Raw genomic sequence first — 22,981 nt, forward strand, 5'->3', positions numbered from 1 at the left:
TTTGAGTAGAACCGCCAGTTTACCCAAAACCCGTCCAACGCCTTAGTTCGTCGCAGGTCTTGAATCTTGACGGTGCCGCGGTCGAAGTACAACAGGTACAGTGTGTGTGTACCTGTGACTGTTGTCTTCCGCGAGAGGACTTTTATGTCACGTGGCGTTATTCCAGCACCCGAGAGGTCCTTCTTGAGGTCGGAGATCGGGCGGTCTTGGTACCCCTGCAAGACGACCTTAACGGCTGTCTTCTGCACGGGGTCGAATGTGTAGAACTTGAAGTTTTTACTCTTCAATTTCTCCACAACCAGGTCGAAGTTCTTGTTGTCAAATGTGTAGACTTGCACTGACGACTTACCGATTTTCAGACAATATCCGAGGCCTTCCAGCAACTCGTCAATATCGTCCACCATCGTGTCCAAAACAAAAATTGGAGGTGGTCTACGTTCCTTTGGAGAATTGTTCGTTTTTGGCGTCGGCACTTTTTTCCGTGCACGACGATCGTCGTCGTTCGTCGTCGGTAGTGCTGCTACCGTCGGTGTTGTTGTTGTTGTTTTCTTCGTCGTCGCTCAGCATCTGGAACTCGTTCCTGATGGGAATGTTGGCGGATGTTGACGTGTTGGTCGTGGCACCGGAAGTACCTGAACGGGCTCGCACTGGTGATCTCGGAACATATCCGGGATGTAGTAACTTTTTGTCGATGCCTTCTGCGCTCACGCTCCCCTGCGCGATGGCGGTCGACACGGCGTTGGTTTGTTTACCTTTTTGCACACGGCCGGTAGACGAACTTCGCGGGTTTTTCGAGGCCGCACTCGAACTGCCACGGCCACGGCCGGCCTTTGGCATGCTGCAGGAGCAAACTCGCGGGTAATCACGGTAATTTACGGCGAAAAAAAAATCGAAAAAACGATGGAGCACTGAGCACTTGACTGCTGCTTGCTCTCGTGCTTACACGGAGGATTTACTTTTCAATACACTGAAACTCCGATGTTTGATGTGAAACAAACGGAAACGGAGTCACTTTTTAAATTGATACTCTCTTTACACAAAGCTCCTGGGCATAAAAAGTGACGTTTCGTCACTTTTTAGTTTAACTTTGTCAATACAACGGGGTACAAATCAGAAAATGTCAAACGAAAAAGTGATTAACCATCGAGGGTTGTGTGTAACGGGCGCTCTAAAATTCTTTGTGTAAATATGGGTATCCGGCGCCGTCGCTCCGTGCCGTACTCAAACACTTAGGAGCCCAGGGCGGCAAAGTCCTTGTAGTTAAAAGGAAGACACTAGTGGTTGGTACTAGCAACGGTGGCCGACAGCTTTAAAGTCAACTTCGTTCGCTGGCCACGAGGACGAGAAGTCTCATTTTTGAATGCTCATTTTCGTTTCTTTTATTTATTTTGTAACGCTCTCGGATTAGATTGCTAGTAGCGGGACCTCGCGGTTGCTAAAGTGTCGGACTAACATTCCCATCCACTTTCCCGTGTCTTACCACTGGTCGTGGCCGTCGCCGTTATTGATCAGCATGATAGGGGCTTTTTTAAAGTTGTGAAGTGTAGATGATTGGTTCTTCCTTTTAACCTATGGTCCATTAGGGTGTAATATGGTTGTATGGAAAAACGTAAAATTGTCTAAATCTAATGAGCACAGCAACTTTTTAGTTCCTTTTGGGGTCCTAAACAACTCCCCAAAGTTTGGGACCGATTGGTTTAGCCCTCACTTTGCGCAAAGCGATTCAATTTTCTATGGGATTTTGTATGGGGAAAACCATTTTTTTTTTGGATTTTGATATTTATAAATTTCTCGCATCACGCTGTACTTAAACCGGATTCATATTCGAATACTCTGAAAGTGGCTCTACAACTTTCCCCAAGAGAGTATGAAGCTAACTTGCTCCTATAAAAAGATACAGCGTGTTCAAAACTCGTCTAACATGTGTTTTGCTCGAAATACACGTTTTAGACGAGTTGTGAGGACGCTGTATCTTCTTTCAGGAGCAAGTTAGCACCATACTCTCTTCGGGAAAGTTGTAGATCACATTCCAGAGCATCCGAATATTTCCCATACAAATTTATATCGAAAATTGAATCGCTTTGCGCAAAGTGAGGACTGAACCAATCGTTCTCAAACTTTGGGAAGTTGTTTAGGACCTCAAAATGAACTGAAAAATTGCTGTGCTGGAAAATCGATTTTGTTATTACACCCTAATGGTCCATGGATCAATTTTTGGAAGTCCTGGTCAATAACGGAGTAGCAACTGCGGGTTGACACCAATGCTATGCTGTGCTATGCTGTCTACCCAAAATTTGGCAACGTGTGGTGAAACTTGAAAATTTACCCAGTCTCATCTCATAGAGGGAGTGAAATTGGGTCGAGTGAAACTTAAATGATGCTCAAATACAAAGGTAGGGTCGCAACAAGTCATCCGGCAGTGTAACTTATTCAAGGGAATCGTATTGACATGCTACAAACCAACATTTTGAACAGAGTTATGTTTAAGAGATTTGAATCTGAGAAATTGAAAAAAATATTGTCTTCCTCCTAACATTCTGCGTATTAGTGGAGTTACAAATTTAATATGAATTAAAAATAAACAAAACCTCATAGTTTGACGAAAACTCGCCTAATCACGAGCTTCCCAAAACTTGTTACCGCATCGAGCGAAATATCCGCACATGGAAATGTGCTCAAACTTATTTTTACCCAGCCAAACCCCCTCTTGTTGCTTATTCAAAAGTGATCAACTTTTCTATATCTCTTATTTAAAAATATCAATACTCTTCGATGACGATCGGGGTGCACCATTCACCGTAGAAAGCAAGAACGAGATAGCTTCTAGAGTGGTAAGACTGATTGGCCGAATCAAGAGTAGGAAAATTTAGCAGTCGGTCGGTTGTTGTGTGTGATGTGCAATGTGTTGTGTGCTGAGCAAAATAAGCCGCCCAGTCAGGCTAGCATAAACAACTATTACGTACAGATTTTTCACCGATTTCCCCTGCCCCCGCCCCATCGGGGCTCTGGGAACAAGTTGTACTCTTTTTGGCGCTTTTCAAAGTTGGTGAAAAAAAAGAAACGCTGTTCGGGCAGCGGGGAAAACAAATTGTTTGGCGTTTGTTTTGGCACCGGTTTGTTTATTTTCGAGTCACCATCAGACGGGCCATAACTTATTATTGGCGATATTTTTCCCCCCAAACCGCGAGCAACGATTTTTTTTTCTAAAGGGAGCTTTTCCTTTCGGTGGGCGGCACTGACTGGGTTGTTGTTGTTGGGGGCGATTGTTGCCAGCTTTGTTCTTTTTTTCATTGTTTTTCTTTCAGAGTGCGTCACAGGGGCTGGCCGAGCTATTGAGCCAACCCAGTCATAATACGTCTCTGGCAATGATCGTCGTCGTTGGGAAGCGTCATTTTCCTTGCTTTTGTTTGCACTAAATGCGCCATATTTGTTTGAAGTCAAGATCTGAAGAAAAGCGCGGGACTTTTGTTTGGCTAATGGGTTGCAATTACTTGTAGAGAAATCGAAGAAAAATAGATTTATGTGTATAATTGAATGAATATTCACGGATCCAGGATCCATTCAGCTATTCAGCAAAGATTTTGCTGGTACATGATACTCTGTAATTACTCTTAGCTTGAACAAAAATGTAATTACAAAAGCCGACTCGGCCCTAACCAGGTCCCAGTACCGAAAAGGACCTGATAAAAATAATTTATGAAAAAAAACCTTGCCTAATCCCCCTTAAGGTGGTTTATGCCTTACTCACATTAATAAACTCTTGATAGGGTTGTCAGATTTTCACCCTATTGCACTCATTGGAAAGGTCTTTTGATTACACACCTAACGATGGGCCGCATGATTGATAAGAACATCATATTCATAAAAATATCTGAGATTCGACTTCAAAAATATTGTATAATGAACACTTATGTGCATATAACTTTTGATATGGTTGTCAGATCTTCAATCTTTTGGACGCGTTGGAAAGGTCTTTTGATTTTCCATTCAACGATGGGTCGCATGACAGATCCGAACAACGTTTTCATTAAAATATCTGAGATCCGGCCTCTGAAAATTGTATAAATAACACTTGATTTAAAATTTTTGAAAATATTTTTTTCGAAAAGATAAGAAAATTTCACGAATGTTTCATATTTTAACATTGTAAATCGGACCATTAGTTGCTGAGATATCGACATTAGAAAATGGTGGGTTGTTTGGGTGAGACTTAGAAAACATCAATTTTCCTGTTTTTTAACCTTTGCATGGCAATATCTCAGCAACTAAGGGTCGTATCAACTAAGTCCGAAAAAGCAAAATATAGAGAATTTTCTCAGCTTTTCAAAAATATTTTTTCAAAAGTGGGCAAACATGGGCACTATTGTTAAAAAATCAATAACTGTGACTATTTTGAAAAAAGTTACATAAAAATGGCTATAACTTGAAAACGGTGCACTTTATCAAAATTTCACAAAGTACTTTTTGACAGCAAATTCAATTTTACATCAAAAAATGAAATTGAAAAAAAATTGCGACCAATTTTTCGATTTTTTGAAAAAAAGTGTATTGATAAAGAAAATCATAACTCGGTCAAAGATTTTTTGCCCGTTCTGGAAATTTCTGAAAAGTTGGCATTTGATGTCCTTTAAAACATATCAAAAAATAAAAAAATTAAAAATAGCGTTTTTTTGCAAATCAAGTTTTAGTGAAAAAAAGTTAAATAAAAAATCACTATTTTTTTTACCGTGTATCATTTTTTTTCAGTGTAGTCCATATCCATACCTACATTTTTGCCGAAGACACCAAATCGATCAAAAAGTTCATTCAAATGATACAGATTTTTGAATTTCCACATATCATTTTTGTATGGACAGCTGCCAAATTTGTATGGAAAATTATATGGACAAACTAATGATGCAAAATGGCTTCTTTAGGCATACCGAAGGCACCAAAAAAGTTTCAGCCGTATTAAAAAATAAATAAATTAAAATTAAAGAAAAAAGACCAATTCCGTAGAGAACTGCTCACCTACAAAAAATTACAAAAATGACTACGCAGGCTCAACTCGAGGGGAAGCATGAAGTTTTGGGGTCCCCAGAAACACGCGCACTTTGAATCTTTCATAAAAATTTAGACAGGGCCGAATGGTTTTTCTCCAAAGTTTGTATGGACAATTAGGGCAGTTCGTCACTCTTGCATACAACCCAAAAATTGCAAGCAATATGTGGGAGTAGCGAACAGCACTAATTCCCCATACAAACTTTGGAGAAAAACCATTCGACACTGTCTAAATATTTTTGAAAAATTCAAAGTGCACGTGTTTCTGGGGACCCCACATTAGTTTAGAGAAATTTGTTCAATAGCCCGAAAGCTTGTAATGCCCGAATCCGAAATTTGTATATTAAAATAAGGCTAGAAAGCCTTATTCCGCTATAACCTTAAGGTTTAAAACCTTAACAGATACCTAACGCTTTCCGACTTTATTAGTTTTCTGTTCTTGACTGTCGTGAAGAGCATTGAAATCAGTCCTCAAAATTTGAAATAGATTTTTTGAAAAACGTGCCATGGAATTTGAGGCTTTTTTAAGATTTTGGGATCCGATTTTTCTCCGTGTAGAGATTTGAAATTGTATCAATTTATTCGCTTCCACCCTCTCAGGACACATCAAAGCCAACAACAGCTCACTGGGTCCACCGAACAGGAATAAACGAAATCAATATTTGCAAAACTGTTCAAGAGTCCACTCCTTTCTTCTCCCGAACAGCTTCCACATTCTATTCAAACGCTTGTGTTTGTGCTTGGGTGGGAGGTGGGACTCGATCTCGACCCAAGCGAAGCGAAATAAAATTATACGTGCAGTTAAACAACAATCAAATCGCCAATCCGCACAGAGTCGAGAGTGCGTTTCGTGAAAGTTTGATTGGAATTTGAAGATGTGGAGTTGTTTGTTTGCTGGATGACGCACGTGGAAGACTGATGACGGTATACCTTCGGATCAAACGATTGAGAGTTATCTCCGGGTCGGGATACTGCTTGGGACATTGTTTGGGGGAGGTTCAACAACTCTTTTCACGGATGACCGGGGATAAATAGGGGTTTCTTTGAAGATGTATTGTTGCTGGGGAGTAAACAGGATGGGGAGACATCGAGTTATATCTTTCTTATACAAATTGCACTAGGATTGGTTGGGATAAGGTTTATTTCTTTCAAATCTCATTAAAAGACGGTTTTATATTCAAGTACTAATTTTTCTCATTTTATTATAAACAATTCTAATGCGCATCAAAAATCTAGTTCTCTGTATAATTCAAAGACGTTTACAAATAATAATAATATCTCTAGTTTACATAACATTGTATTATCCTTTCGCCACATGTATACCAACGTAACATTTAATGGAAACAATTATTACACGTCGAACGTTGCGTTCCTTCTTCAATCTTTTTGCCGTTTTTTTTTCTCTTCCCCTCCACTTCCGACTACGATTTGAGTTTGTGTGTGTGAGTCTATAAATATATGTATATATGTGTACCTCTCCTAAACACTTGTTTTATCACCTGCTAAAAGACTAACAAACTATATTATCTCTGGTTGTACCATCATCACTTTCTCCCTCTTCTCTAATCTACTCGGCTGATACTTTCGCTTCTTTTTTCTTCCTCTCGCGCAGACATAACTTTTATTTTTTGTTCATCTCACTTTTATCACACATATAATTAATATAATCACATGTACTACCTATGTTCTACCGGACGACGACGACGAAGACGACTGAAGTGGGACCTGTTTTTTTCTTTCTTGTTCTGTGGGTGTGTATAGTTGAGGAACAGATACAGAGGTATCGACATCTCTGCCTCTCTTGGTGGTGGTGATTATGATGATGGAGGTGATGCTAGTTGGTCTACACGACACGACACGAGGTACGTTTCGAGGTTACTGGATCAGCGTGGTTCTTTGGGGAAACGCGGTTGGGACTGTAATTGGAGCTTCTTCGGGATTTATTTATACCGCTGGACACTGCTGGCGTTGCTGGCTTCCCTCGTGACCGCCAAACTGGCCGTCGTCGTCGAGGTCGCTCCGATTATCGATTCCCGCTTGGCGTACTGGTACGTCTTGGACTCACTTTTGCTCCAGAACGAGAAATCGACCACGTCGTCCTGGCTGTCGTGGCGGTTCAGATCGTTGGACTCGAGCCAATCCCACACCTTGTTCCGTGCCGTTTCCGGGTCGACACCGGTGAACACGGGCGTTGGTTCGGGGGTGAGGCCGCCGACGCTGGTCATCCGCCGGGCACGGAGTCGGCCGTCGAACGAGTTCCGACTCTCGCGGTGGTTGATGTACTTGACCGAGTCCTGGTCGGAGTACGCCTGGGGTTGGAGGTTGGTCGCGATGTTTGACGTGGACTTGGACGTGGTTATCTTCGTGTCGACCCACCGATTCTTCATGTACTTGTTGATATCACTCACTTTGGCCCGATCTTCCTCGATGTGGTCGAAGAATCGCCGGAATGCTCGCAACAGGCGCGGCGAGAACCGTCGGAAGTTGTCCGGAATTTTGGTCGTTTCCCGCTTCTGGTACTTCATGAAGGCAGCGTACTTGGCGTCCCGCACCCAGTCCGCCGACTTCCACGGCGTAGATCCGATCAAGCACACGTACAGCACCATCCCGAACTGCCACGAGTCGGACGACGCCTTGCAGATGAACCGTTCGTTCTTCACAACCTCTAATACTTCTGGCGGTAGGAATGATATCCACGTTTTGTTGTTCTTACTCACTAAAATGCCCTCCCGGGTGGTCGTCCCAAAGTCGCACAGCTTTATCCGCGAAAAGTCCGGCGTAAACACCAGAATGTTCTCCAGCTTCAGATCCCTGTGAACCAGTCCCTTCAGGTGCATGAACCCTAACGCCGAACTCAACTGCTCCGCGATCTTCTTACAGCTCGACTCCTGCAGTCCGTTCGCGCCCACGTTCGCCGCCAAATCGCCAAACGGTGCGTGCTCCTGCGCGTACACGTAATACTCGCTCGTCTGGAACTTGACCTGGTAGCAGCTGAGAATGTTCGGATGGTGGCTGAGCTGGTAGTTGTAGTGAAACTCCTTGATAAACTCCTTCAACGTGGTCAACTCGGTGTGTATTGCCTTTAGCACGACCGTCGTCCCCGTCGGCCGGTGGTGCGCCAGGAAGATCTTCGCGAAGCAACCCTCCGCGATCGTCTTCTCGATGTCGTACTCGTCCGCGATGTTCATCGCCGGGATCTCCATGTCCGGGATCCGGTGCAGCAGACTGCTCGTGTTCGACAGCCGCCGGTAGTTGTTGTTGATCGATTTGTACAGGTTGGCAATGATCGACGTGTCGGACTTGCTCTCGGATAGCTTCATCGCGATGCTTTTCGGTATATTTCTCATCTGTAAGAGGAAAAAGAGAAAAAAAAAACTTATTAACTTTTCGTAGGAATTCTTTTAGAATAGTTATTAAACTTCACATTAAAAGAAAATGGAAAAAAATAGAATCATTTTGCTTCAATGTATTGAACTACTCAAACCCTATATTGTATGATCAGAATTTGATAAGAAAACTCCTTATTTTAAAGGCCATTTCTGCACTCTATAAAAACCTTGACTGATAAGTCTCCAACGCAAGTCCCGATCACACTTCCTGTTCTTCAACGAGCGAGAGACTGAAAAAAGCTAGCGCCTCCCATTTATAGCTCAAGGGCCTTCCTGTCCTATTGAATAAAAATGCTAATTCGAGTGAATGCAGAGAAAATCTCGCCTCATCATCATCATCGCCACCGTGTCGTACCCGGTGCGGCATAATCACCCTGCCCACCATGGTCATGGCAGTACATATTCGCAGGTCTGAACTGAAGAAGAAAGAAAGCACGCTCGTTCCACCCTCAAGTGCTTATTCAATGTATTATAAAGACGGAGAGGATCCCATTCCTTTCTTCCCTGGACCCAATGGATAAAGTGAGTTTTCATTAGATAAGAAGTTTAAAGTGAAATCAATCACACAAGCAAATTAACTTTATCTAATCGGCTTAATTGAGCAATAAACTTCATCTTGTTAGCTCCCCTTGTCTGTGATGTGAACTTCACTTAATGCAAAAGGTTCAATGGCGTACAACATCCCGGTAGTACGATATTGAATTATCTTCTTCGTGCACACGAGGACAGGACGGGCCATATCGTGTCCGGAAGTGGGTATGCTCTACCGGCTGCTGCTGCTGCTGTTTGCCCTTAAACGCTTATTGATTCGCCTCTGAAACGTGCGACGACGGTCTCTTTGCAGAAATCTTTATTTTTATCTTGCCTTTTTGAACAAGTGCATTGAGTGACTGTCGTCGCATCTTTGTAGGGAAGGTTAGAGACAATGAGATAAATATTTGGCTTGTTTTAACAAACTTTTGTATAGTTCTGGAAATATATATTAAATGTTTAACATAGCGAACAAATATGCCGAATAATACTTCTGAATTTCTATTTTTACATTTTTTTTTTAATTTTCATCATCCCGGTACGAGAATCGAACTCACGACTCTGGATTGGAAATCCAGTACGCCGCAAGTTGAAACCCATCTCCTACCGGTCAGAATTCCCAGTGAGTGGGCGAAACCCGTAACATTAAAAACGGAAGGAAATACCTTTATCAAGAGAATATAATTGAAACTCCGTCATTTTTCATTCTTTTTAGAAAGATTAACGATTGAGTTTCAAGATTTAGGCAGAAATTTCGATTTCACTAAAATAATTGCTCGTAAAATTCCGACGCAATTAATGCTATGTGCATATTAGGGTACACAGAATATGATAGTTTTTTCAAAACCTCGCATCACAAGCTGATTATTGTTTCTTGAGCTATTTTAGGACTCTAATCCAAATATGAGCAAAATCGGTCAACATTTACCCATACTCAAAGATGAAGCTTGTATGAGAAAAACTAGTTTAACCCACCCTTGTGTTTGGTGATTAAAGAATACAACAATAGGTAGAATGAGGGATCCTGATAAAGTTAACATACAGATAAGTGAGTTCCGGCATCAAAAAAGTACATTCATATCACTTAAGTGGTCATAACTTGAGACAGGGTCGCCAGATTTGCGAAGATTCGAATACCCATTCAACAACAGGTTGAATGATGCATTTACATAAAAATAGGAGTGATCCGGCTTCAAAAAAGAACCTAAATATTACTATCAAGTGGACATAACTTGAGACAAAGTTGCCAGATCTTCGAACAATTGGACTCGCTTGGAAGGTATTTCGATTACCTATCCAGAGATGTATAACATGATGGTATTTGAATCAATTTCTGGTCATTTATCTAACACCCGAATATTGGCCAACATACATTTTTATACACGCAGAAAAATATTTTGTAGAATCAGCCTGTACGAGGTTAAATTCAACAAAATTTTTATTGAATATAATCAACGCCGATTTTGCGTTGAAACAAACCTTGATTTTCTCAATTCCACAAAAATCTCTTGTTGTTTTGAAAAAGTTGCTTTGACGTTTAGCGTTGATTCAACAAAAATCTTGATTTTCAAATCAACAAAACGTTTTGTTGATTCAAATATGCCTTATTTTTCTGCGTGTATAAAACTTTTGAACTAATTATTTATCTTAACTTTACAAAAATCAATAGGTACGTATACACACACACACAACACACAGACATTTGTTCAGTTTTCGATTCTGAGTCGATAGGTATATATGATTCCGGGTCTACGAGAATTCAATGAAAAAAGTTCATTTTTAGAGAAGGACTTTAGCCTTGCCTCAGTGAGGAAGGCAAAACCAGAAAAAAATGAATGAAACCCCAAATTATTTTAGCTTACGCTTGCAGGCTGCGCTACATCCACCCCGTAACTCTCAAAAGTGAGATTTCACTTGTAAATTTAATGCTCTACAACTTTGTCTAACATGTCAAAGCTGTTAAACTCTATCTTGAAAAGTTATTAACTATTCAAAAAAAGTCATTTTTGCATAAATAAAAAATATTTTTTTCAATAACTTTAGGCTCGGGTATCAATGGGTTAATCTTGACCAAAAATTGGCGCAGGAGATTAAAACAACCCAAAAAATCGTTTTTCCGCTGTAGGCAGGAGGTGCAATTAATATGACATAGATTTTGAAAAATATTTGCAACGGCTTTCCGATATTTTTTAATATTGTTTTTTTTTTGGACAGCCCCCACTATGGGTCAAAAAACGATACACCTCTCATAATTTCTTAATAACAAAAACAATAAAAACGCACACCGCGGTTTTGGGTTTTTAGCTTCGGTACGAGCCCTTTTGTGAGTTGGTATTGTTCGTTTCTTTCAAAGGTACATGCCGCGCGGCATTTCAGAATGTGCCGCAGACACTGTTGCCAGCGATTTTTTGCACTTTTGGTGCAATAAAAAACATACCCGGCAACAATGCCATGTAAATCGAAGAAGAAGATCAACAAAAACAAAACGCGCAGTATGGGATTTGACAGCGCGCATTTGCCGAAAGTGCGGCGCGTCGAGGCTGGTATGCCGCGTGTCTTTGACAGGAATACGCGCAATATTTTGAATCATCGTTCCAGCGCACCAAGCCAAGCAAAACCGAGGTACAAGTGAACCGCGTGTGCCGGACGGTGCAGGGAAGCTAGCCATTCAGTTTCTACGAAAGTGACAGAGTCAGAGATAGCTATTTTTAACAACCGCACCACTACACACTCAATCGCGAGAACCTTAGGTAGAAAGCCATTGGCGTCGCCAGCATTGATAACTTTGAAAACGATATAAACGATGAAAAGCTTAGAAAGCTCCTATTGGAATCCAATGAACCCTGTTAAATAAACTTACGAAAATGAAGTCTACATTTAGGCGATTTTAGGAGCGCACGGGAAACAAATTGATTGTAGCCGGATGAATGTCCTATGTCACAAAGCTTTTTGCATAAACATTGGACAGTTATGCAAAAACGGACAGGGCAAAAGAAACCGAAAAGCTACGATATCTTACATATTGAAGGAAACATCGGTAGACAAGCTACTACAAAATGAGTATAAGTCGAACCACAAAAAATATGCGCCAGCATTCTCGCGCCAGTATTCGAAGCTCAACTTGACAACTTGTCGACATGGCGACGAAGCGTCAAAAATCGATACAGTGTGATTTTTGTCGATTTTTCCGATTAAAATTCATGCAGAATCGACATATTTACGAAGATGGAAATGACGTCCTGTCTTAAAGTAAAACCTATACCTTTCTTTAGTAAGAAAGGCAAAAAGTAAATCGTTCTAAAAATTGATCCGGATTGCCGATAGATGTCGAATTTGTTTCAGATGCTCACTCATGGTCTGTACTATGAATGTAGGAAGAAATTTCGAATAAAATCAGAAATGAAAAATGTTGGCGAAGGTCACCAGGAGGGCTTTTACCTTTTTTTAGGGATTTTTTTTCTTTTGGTAGGTTAATCAAACGGCTCTAACTCCAGAACCGTATTATGAATCTGGATGAAAATTTTGGAGGTTGTAGAGCTCGAAAAATGCAATTTTTGAGATTAATAAAAGATATGAAAATGAAAAAAATTTACCATATTTTCATTTGAAAACTGTGTATTTTGTTGAAAAGTCTGGCCGCATCCGAAAACAGATGGATATTTCGAAATTTTGCGGCAACTCGCCCAGGTTCAGCACACTAGCTTTCTTCTGCATTCAGAAGAATCGAAATCGGATATATGGGAGCTGAGAACGACGCGACACAAAATTTTGCAAAATTTTACCACATACGAACATCACTCGACCTCCACGGAATTTATTTTCTCAAAATTCGAGGATTGGAGATAGACGAGTTCTGTCAAGGTGAATCGACATAATTACGAAGATGGAAATGACGTCCAGCCTTAAAGTAAAACCTATACCTTGCTTTAGTAAGAAAGGCAAAAAACATCAAAAATCTTTTAACGTAGAATTGTTCTTAGAAAGTTTACTAACATTTTCCCAAAATATGGTGGAATTTGATGAACTCTACCTTAAATGCCAATCGTTTGAAAATTGACCCAATCTCACCCCTTAGAGGGGGTGACATTGGGTCAATTGAAACTAAAAGTTATGGTAAAAACGAGTCATCCAACAGTGTTTCTTATTCGAGGATATCGTATTGACATGCTACAATGGTTGAAGTAGAAATTTTCAAACATTTGGGGTCATTTTTGCCCAATAACGTAGGTCAACTTTGGACAGCTACCAAGATGACAGGATTTTTTTAGGCAACGAGATTTTTTCAGATAAGTCATCACAACCCTTTTAACAGAATTTAGTTTTATTGAGAAGGACCTGAGAACCTTTTGACCCAATCTCACGATACTCGACTGACATCCGGATCAACTTGAAGATTCTTTACACAAGAGTTTGCGTAAGTTTGATTGTAGATGAGGTTTAAATCGAAAAGTACTTTTAGTAAAATTTTGACAAAGTGCACTGTTTTTGAGTTATAGAAAATTTAGGGATAAATTTAATCAACCTAATTTAGTTTTTTGATTTTTAAAAACAGTTCCCACCCTTTTCCATTTTTGAAAACAATATATTCAAATAACTGAGATAATTCTCTACAATATTCAAAAGATGATATTGATTAGTAACCTTGTGCAATTTTTTTCTGAAAATTTCAGGAGAAAATATTTTTAGATTTTTGAAATCACGACTACATTTCAAAAAGGTCATATTTTTGGCATATTTTTTGGCCCTATTGAAATATATGTCGTGGTTTGAAAAATCTTTAGAACAGCTCTGATTTAGAAATCAATTTAAAATTTTTAAATGATTATTTGATTATTTTTTTTGTGTGCATCATCGATACTTTTAAATAAACACTCATCGAAGGGGGTGAATTTAGTCAAATTCAGTTTTTGTGGTAAATAGTTATTAAAAAAAAAGTAAATAGTCCCTCAAGGACTATTTTCTTCTGAATAGTTTTAATCGTTACCAACACTTTTGTCAAAGAAAATCCCTTCTCGAGATACAGATTTTGGAGTGTTTTCATATCACTTTTCTGTGAACAGTCCCGAGTAAGACCAGATAATCATAAGTTTATAAGTTCTGTTCTAAAACTGACCCACAATCCCCAATCTCCCTTATTGCTCAGATAGAAACCTTACCAACACCTGAAGCATCCACGTGCAATTGAATCCTTCACGCTGCCGTGATTATAATTCAATATCTTGCCATGCCAGCATCGTCGTCGTGTCCGGACCATGCAATTAAACTTCACCTACCTGCTTCTTGACCGAACAACCGCCACAAATTCTCAAGTCTCGTTATGCATCAAAGGTTGAGTGCACGCTGGCTGAAACAGATTAAAGAAAGCTTTGCAATCCATTAGGGGATAGTTAGTCAGCACAAGTTTACATGCTTGTGCAGAATCAACTAGAGAGTGCAAAAGTTGGTGCAGTCTATTCAAGCTGAAAATTGGATTTTCCCAAGGAGAAACTTTGAGCGCGAGCGCGCCTTGTGCCGGGAGATTAGACGTTAAGAAGGGGACTTTCCGTCTTGCGTGTAATAAAGCTGAAAACTTTTCCAGCAATGGGAGTTTGTAAGAACTTTTCAAAGGAAGCTAGAAACAGGTTGACTTTGTGCAACTTTATGGATAAAGATGGCAGACAAAGTGATATTAATTAGCGAGAATTGATTGAAATTACTTCAAAAGAGAGAAAATTCAAAACTATCCATCCAAAAACTTCTGCAAAACATCTCAACCAAAAAACGATTCATTTAATATTTACGCTCCATCATCCGGAAGCTGCTTTCACCTCCAACCGCCCACGATTATTCCGGCAGAAAAAGTCCTTCCTTCCTACCGCCAAAAATAAACAACCAAAGACGACGATACGCTGACGCTGACGACGTCGTAATTCGGAAGCGAAATTGATTTTCCATTCAATGGTTCAGTTCAGCTCACCAATGGTGATGGTCACTTGGTGGAGCGGCTCTTAAATACCGGTCGGTTATATACTGGACGTTATAGTAGGTGCTATACTACGTCGCAGTTTATCGAACTATTATGAGAGTAAACGCCATTTACCTCGTTCGAATTCGGTTCACACATTTTGCGATGTTTGGGCCACAAAAAGGCGGTGGAGGTCAGCGTTCTAGTAATGATATTGGGAAGCAGTGGTAGTTGGAGGAAGATTGAGTCTAAAGTCTAACTCCGTATAAGATAAATTAAATAAATACAAATAAATACCAAAATTGTATAGAGATTTGTATGCACGAAAAAAATGTGCATAATGACTAATTTGTCATAGATAAAAAGGACACACAAAGTTAAAAAAATCTTCTCCCAAGACTCTTGGGGTTCAACACTTCGCATTTTTGCGTCCGTCACGAGATTCGAACCTACGTCCTCTGGCTTGATGTCGCATAATCATTTTAACCCACATAATCCTGAAAATATGACAAAAATCAGTGCTTTTCGATTTGGATCAATTATTAGGCCTGATTCAAATTTAGCGGAAGTTGTACCATTGGTCAATTTTGGAAGTTGGATTGTTTGAACCATAAAGTTTTCTATTTTCTAGTTTATAGAAAAATCATGCTTTATTTTACATCTTTTAAACCCTTTTAAATTCCTAGTCTTGAGTTTAAAATTACATTTTTATCGGAATTATCAGGAAGTTTGACGCATAATTCATTTTCTGACATTGAAAAATTAATCAATAGGTGCTGAGATATCTGCATTCGGAAATTAAGTGCTATTTTAGTAATAACAAACCAAAAATTTCCTGTTGCTTTTATATGTGTGGCTGTAGAGCAACTAAATCTTCAATGCTTGTCAGATAAAACAATTTCTGTAAAGTACATATTGATATAAAATTCAATTTTGCATCTTAAAATGAATCAAAACTATCTTGCGATATTTTTTTTTTCAAGGTATTCCAAAACATAAGATTTTTTTTTTTTTTAAATTGCTACGCCAAATATATCAGGCCCTTGCTGTGTTTTATACCCCTATACAACCCAACCTCTAGGCGGGTTTCATTTTTTTGATCTTTGAAAAACCATGGAACTTCGATAATTTAAGAAAAATTTACGAAAATTTGTGGAAGTTTGACTTGTTTTATATGATTTTGCCAATGTTTTGAAAAATGTCAAATGACTGTGTTTTTTACAAAAATATTCTTTTTTTTATGTGAAAACAAGAACCATCCGTGGGGGTGACATTGGGTCTGGGGGTGAGATTGGGTCAAAGTGATTTTTTACGGATTTTACCATTTCTCAGGTTCTTCTCAATGAAACTGAATTCTGTTAAAAGGGTTGTGTAGGGGACATCTTAAGATGACTTCGCTGAAAATATCTCGTTCCTAGAACAAATCCTGTTATTTTGGCAGCTGTCTAAAGTTGAGGTACATTTTTGGCCAAAAATTACCTCTCGAAAAATATTTTTTTCTAATATTTTTGCTAGATATGCTCGAAAACTACCCAAATGTTTGAAAATCTCCACTTCAAACATTGTAGCGTGTCAATACGATTCCGTCGAACAAGAAATACTGTTGGATGACTTGTTTTTACCATATCGTTGTATTTGAGCATCATTTTAGTTTCATTTGACCCAATGTCACCCCCTCTAAGGGGTGAGATTGGGTCAATTTTCAAACAATTGGCATTTAAGGTAGTGTTCATCAAAATCAGATCATGGAAGTTATCCCGGAGAAGTTATCCTGGACGCCATAAAGATGGCGGCCGCAGGCCGTAGGATAACTGTCAAAGGATAACTTCCCATCTTCCTCTTAGATGGGAAGTTATCCTGGGAGGTTACACAGTAAAAAAAAACATGGTAAAATTACATCTAAAAAGGAGTACATCTTTTATGTCAGAAAAAAGCTTTAATTTTACCTCTTATAATGTGTAAATTTACATCTGGCAGACGCTAGGAAAAAATATCTGTAATCCTAAAAAAATATCAAACCGGCGATAGTTATATCTAGCTTACTAAGTCCGCGCCCCAACCCGCACGGCTAACTCGCCGCTGTTAAAACTGAACGATCAAAGCCAATGTACCTCTATGTACCGTATATGCAGTAAATACAGTATACAATGTACGGAGCACATAGAGCTATATTGGCTTTGATCGTCCAGTTTTCACAGCGGCGAGTTAGCCGTGCGGGTTGGGGCGCGGACTTAGTAAGCTAGATATAACTATCGCCGGTTTGATATTTTTTTAGGATTGCAGATATTTTTTCCTAGCGTCTGCCAGATGTAAATTTACACATTATAAGAGGTAAAATTAAAGCTATTTTCTGACATAAAAGATGTACTCCTTTTTAGATGTAATTTTACCATGTTTTTTTTTACTGTGTATCCTACGGCTAAAAACGGCGGCCATCTTTATGGCATCAAGGATAACTTTAGGTCATCCTACGGCAGATTATGAAAAATAAGTATGATTCAAGAAATTAAGCACTGTTTAAACAATAACATAGATTGGTTTTCCAAAATCTTATAAAAGGTGAATAATTTGAATAACGGATTCAAAATTAAATAAATTCAAACATTCTGAAAAAATCCCAAGGCTCCTCAGAAATAAATGAAAGGATTTAACTAAACAGTCAAAACCTCCTAGGGTCAGCTATCGGGAGTTGATAACATTATTCTAAAAATGTAGAACATTATTTCCAAGTCCTACAAGCATGTTTTTCAATTCGGAATGCTTGCCATGTAATTTTAAAAATGTTTCCTGAACATATTATAATAAAATTTGGAATAAATTCAAACAAATTCTCAAAGAACCTCGTAGGGCCAGCTATGGGGAGTTGTTCTACATTTTTAGAATAATATTATCAACTCCCCATGGCTGGCCCTACGAGGTTCTTTGAGAATTTCTTTGAATTTATTCCAAATTTTATTACCTATAATATGTTCTGAAAACATTTTTAAAATTACTTGGCAAGCATGCTGAATTGAAAAACATGCTTGTAGGACTTGGAAATAATGTTCTACATTTTTAGAATAATTTTATCAACTTCCCATGGCTGGCCCTACGAGGTTCTTTGAGAATTTCTTTGAATTAATTCCAAATTTTATTATAATATGTTCTGAAAACATTTTTAAAATTACTTGGCAAGCATGCCGAATTGAAAAACATGCTTGTAGGACTTGGAAATAATGTTCTACATTCTTAGAATAATTTTATCAACTCCCCATGGCTGGCCCTACGAGGTTCTTTGAGAATTTCTTTGAATTTATTCCAAATTTTATTATAATATGTTCTGAAAACATTTTTAAAATTACTTGGCAAGCATGCCGAATTGAAAAACATGCTTGTAGGACTTGGAAATAATTTTATCAACTCCCCATGGCTGGCCCTACGAGGTTCTTTGAGAATTTCTTTGAATTTATTCCAAATTTTATTATAATATGTTCAGAAAACATTTTTAAAATTACTTGGCCAGCATGCCGAATTGAAAAACATGCTTCTAGAACTAGGTAATAATGTTCTGCATTATTAAAATAATTGTATTAACCCCTTATAGCTGGCCCAACGAGGATTTGAATTTTTATTTTCATTCATTCATTTTTCTTTTTGGGAGCGTTTAGGTTTTTCAGATTTTTTTTTGTAAATTTGAATTTTGCATCATTAATTTTTATTCATTTTTCATTTTTATATTTTTTTAACACTGAACCTTGCAATTGTTTAAATAATGTTTACTTCCTTTAATCATTTTTATTTTCAAAATCGGCCGTAGGATAACCAGAAGTTATCCTGGATGCCATAAAGATGGCTACCGTTAGCGGCCGTAGGATAACCGTCCAGGATAACTTCACCCAGGTATCAAAATCCACCTTATTTTGGGAAAATGTTTGTAAACTATCTAAAAACAAATCTACGTTGAAAGATTTTCGATGTTATTTAAATTGTTTTTGTTATTAAGAAATTACGATTACGAGAGGTGTATCGTTTTTTGACCCATAGTCACCCTGACGGTATGCAGTAAATTTTGTTTTGTCCCAGGCTATGCCTTTACGCCTTTTTTTTTACCATTTGAATGCCATACCATTCATTAGTAGAAAGTGTGAAAACAGCAAAAAAAAAAAAATAAAAAAAGTGACTGTAAATACATTGAAAACTAGGAAAGTAATTATAAGAGATGGTAGAACAAGCCAAATTCTATCAGAAACAAACGTAAACTAAACAAGATAAACACAAATAAAAAAAGTAAAAATGGAACAGAAGTAAAGTTTTTCGTAGAACAAAAGTTGCTCAAAATGACTTTCTTCACAGGAGAAAAAAAGGAATTAGAGGGCTGAGATAAACATTTTCCTAAACTCCTTTCCTATACCAACTATTTTGCCGGAGACACCTATTTCACCAGAAATTCCGTTCTCAAGATTCAGATTCTGGAAAATTTAGATACCATTTTTGTATTTACAGTTGGGTGGCTTGGGAACACCTGCAGCTTAAAATCTGTATCAACAAAATCAAAATCTAGCAAAACAAACAAAAACATGACGGAAATTATAACCCTTCCTCTCTTCAAGAAGCATCCACCCAAGTTTACCCTACCTTGAAGGTGTGTTCTGTGTACACTCCTTGAAACCCGAGACCTAACTACCTTGTGTAAACCTGTTGCGTCTGGACGCTGATTGACACGTGGGTGGCCATTTGTGAGCTGGTCCAGTGTTGCCAGCGTTTCTACAATTTCAAGAATCGCTTTCTTAAAGTTTGGCATCACTGCGTTCACCCCACACGAGACGATGTGCCAGATGATGGGCAAATTGACCGAATTTCATTTGCGCTGGCAAAGGTGCGAAAAATCGATTTTCCTCATTTGTTTACCAATGGATTGCCCGAAGGCTGGCACGCGCTAAAAATAGGCGTTCAAATTTTGTCGGATCATAACTATCCATCGCCACACCACTGCCGCCGCAGCATCATCGGCCAAGTGTCGAAAGGGTGCAACCCCTCACTTCTTCAAGAAGAAGCCAAGAAGAAAAAAGAACGCGCACATTTTAAAAATAAAGCACTTCCAGAGTTTTTTTTGAAAAGGACCAATAAACTATTGTCTTTCATATGTTTATAGGACCTAATCAAAAAAAACTCTAGACTTGTTTAATAATAGCGCCCGTTAAAATAGACTCGCTCTCTCTCTCGGACGACCTTTGCCGCAGCCGCCGCCGCTACTTTTGCGGTTTTTTTTTTTGCCGCTTGCCTTCATGGAATCCTGCCGGCTGATCGCTGCTGGCTGCTGTTTGGCGGTAACAAATGGGCCGCATCGAGAAACTTTTCGAGACTGTTCGGATTTGGCTTACAATTTCGCGCTTCGCTGGCAGCACTGGATGCGAGGAACATAAAATGTTTAGGAGAATTATTGGTTTTTGAGTCGATGTAGAATGGTGAGACTCTCTAGAGATTAGAGAGATTTTTTTAGTTTTATATAATGATTCAGTCAAGTTTGTTTTATTCAGAAGTTAACAAAAATATCCAAATAAAACGATAGAATGGCTCTTTGTCGCTATCGTGCTAACATGTCGCACGTGCATTTCGGGCCAAATTGATTTAAGAACGCCATTTTGTGCAGATCACAATGCCTCACCTTTTGGCCTTTACAGATCTTCAAAATTCGATTTCAGCCCTGAGATATTCAATAATACTAGAAAGAACTCGGTGCATTGTTGTCATTTTTCATATGAAAATTGTAAGTGCGTCAAAAGGGATTTCGTGTCAGAATGCGTTTGACGCATGTACAAGCTAGACTACTGTAAACATTTCGTCTGTTGTGTGCTATCTTGTGACAACGACCATTTAGTACTTTTCGAGAAAATCGATTTTTAAAGTTTGATGGTAAATAATATCAAAACTAGGAATGATGGAGTCAAACTATTTAAAGCAATCGGTTCGTATACTATCGCTAAACAAATGCTCCTAGTTTCAATTTATTTGGTTACACCAGTTAAAAGATACAATAAATTATGTAAACAAAAAACTGAAAAGCACGTGTCACAAGAGTTTTTTGAAAGTAAAATTGTACTACACTCAAGAAAATTTGTTCGCGTAAACGTGAACAGAGTTCATGCCACCGGCAACCAGGAAGAAAACTGTTCAACTTTTGTAGTGCATTGCACCATGAAAGTGAACAGTTTTCTTCCTGGTTCCCGTTGGCATGAAATCTGTTCACGTTTACACGAACTCATTTTTTTGAGTGTACGTGTGACAAGTGTGCACAGAGTTCTCATACAAACTAAAATAAGCTCAACTCAATGGTTCAATCGTCTTAATTAGTATATTTTCAAAAACAAAAGATGGAATTGCTTTAAAAAAATAAGCAACAACTTTTAAAAAAATAAGTACCAAATCAAGTGTGCACGATCATCTGATCTAATCTAATCAAACCAGACCTTAACGCAGCCAATCTTTTGAAGGGATCCTGGAGAGTGCCTTAGGCTAGATGACGCCTAGCACTCTTCTTGTCATTTACTAACATTAGTAGTGCGCCATTGCATCGGAATGCATTGAAACATAAATCAAATGTGCAAGATCATTTTGATGATAAAATGGTCTATGTCACAAGTGTGAAACTAATACTTAAAATTGTTTAATAGAAAGTTTTTTAGGTAAAAGGTTCTACATAACGTGAAAATCTCTTGAACGGACGAAGTTGGTATAAACAGCAAAAATAAGTTGAATTTTTAACAGTTGAAAAGTTATTGTTGAATTTTATTCTCGATTGTCCGAAGGCCCTGGAAAAAAATCACGGATAATAGAACCTACGGAAAATCGAATCACGAGAAAAAATATTTGTTTATTTATTTATTTAGTCACACCGTCTTTGATACAAAAAATATCCACAGACTGAATTTAATCTATACCCTTAATTCTACTTTTAAAGCTAAGTTTGGACATTCCGTTGGTAAATTTGACACAGACAGAATTAAAACATTTACAACATTCATAAAAAGGGTTAAAATAACTGCTGTTGTTGTCTTATATTTTATTGTAGAGCTTTTAAGCACACCTAAAATACTCTAAACAGATTTATTTTTTTAGATCCGAGATGGCGGTCAAAATGACGTTCCGTAATTTAATAGGCAATCAAGTATTTCAATTTGACAAGTTTAAAAAGTTAGTTAACTATAGTTAAGAAAATGTTGATGAAAGTCATTATTTTAAACTTCTCAAAGTGTCATGATTTTCTCAATGAACATGATTTTTAATTGGAATTCCTCGGATTCCTTGGACAATTTTCCACTAGGAGAAGGTTAAAAAAAATTGTAAAAAATAAATAATATGTGTTTTTGAAACACAATTATAGAAACTTTCTAAATTTATAGGCAATTTAAGTTGAACAAATTTCATGTAAAATGTGAAAACTTGTGATTCGTGCTTCGAATTCAGTATAAAATGCAATATAAATCGATAATTTTATAAACAAAACTAGTTTTAACAAATTTCAGGCAAAACTCCGACTTTTTAACAATTTTACCTAAAATTTATATGTATTTTGCTTAAAAACTTGTACACTTAGTTAACTAAATATAAACATTGATTTTTTTTTTCTAAAAAACTATATCAGCTACTTTAGTGATGGTACATTTAACGTACAAATGAAGTTTGAACATCTTAAATATGATTTAACAAGAAAAACTATGACTATCAAAGTCACCCCGGAATTCAAACTAAGAATTTTTAACGTAACTATTTTTCTAAACATTATTGAAAAAACTTTTTTTCCGAAATAGTACATGGACTTTGTGTGGTCTACCCCAGTACATGTTTTAAAAATAATAATCTTGAGAAAAACCTTACCTGTTGGAAAATATTCTAAAAACAAATTGAAATCCTATCAAAGTCACCCCGGTTTACGGTATGCAAAAACCTTCTGGACTGTATTCGTGACAAGAATTTATGGAGAATAAGTTAGATTTTGCTTAACTTACTCATTTTAACAAATGCAGATCGTAAACAATTTACTCATTTTAATGTCACTTTGTTATACAAAAAAAATAATTGCAAAATAATTATTTTTGAA

General features: G+C 38.0%; 1 protein-coding gene across 1 annotated transcript in view; it reads right to left on the reverse strand.

Annotated features, from left to right (window-relative positions):
* Positions 1 to 6,644: 6,644 nt before the first annotated feature.
* The window catches only part of LOC120414747 (serine/threonine-protein kinase meng-po), a 96,526-nt gene continuing 80,189 nt past the window's right edge, over positions 6,645 to 22,981 (reverse strand). Inside the window, exon 2 of the mRNA XM_039576063.2 lies at positions 6,645 to 8,387. Coding sequence (XP_039431997.1) covers positions 6,981 to 8,387 — 1,407 coding nt within the window. The 3' untranslated portion in view covers positions 6,645 to 6,980. The remainder of the gene's footprint in view (positions 8,388 to 22,981) is intronic.

Source organism: Culex pipiens, chromosome 2 (genome assembly GCF_016801865.2).
Source record: "Culex pipiens pallens isolate TS chromosome 2, TS_CPP_V2, whole genome shotgun sequence".
In the NCBI taxonomy this organism is placed as follows: Eukaryota; Metazoa; Arthropoda; class Insecta; order Diptera; family Culicidae; genus Culex; species Culex pipiens.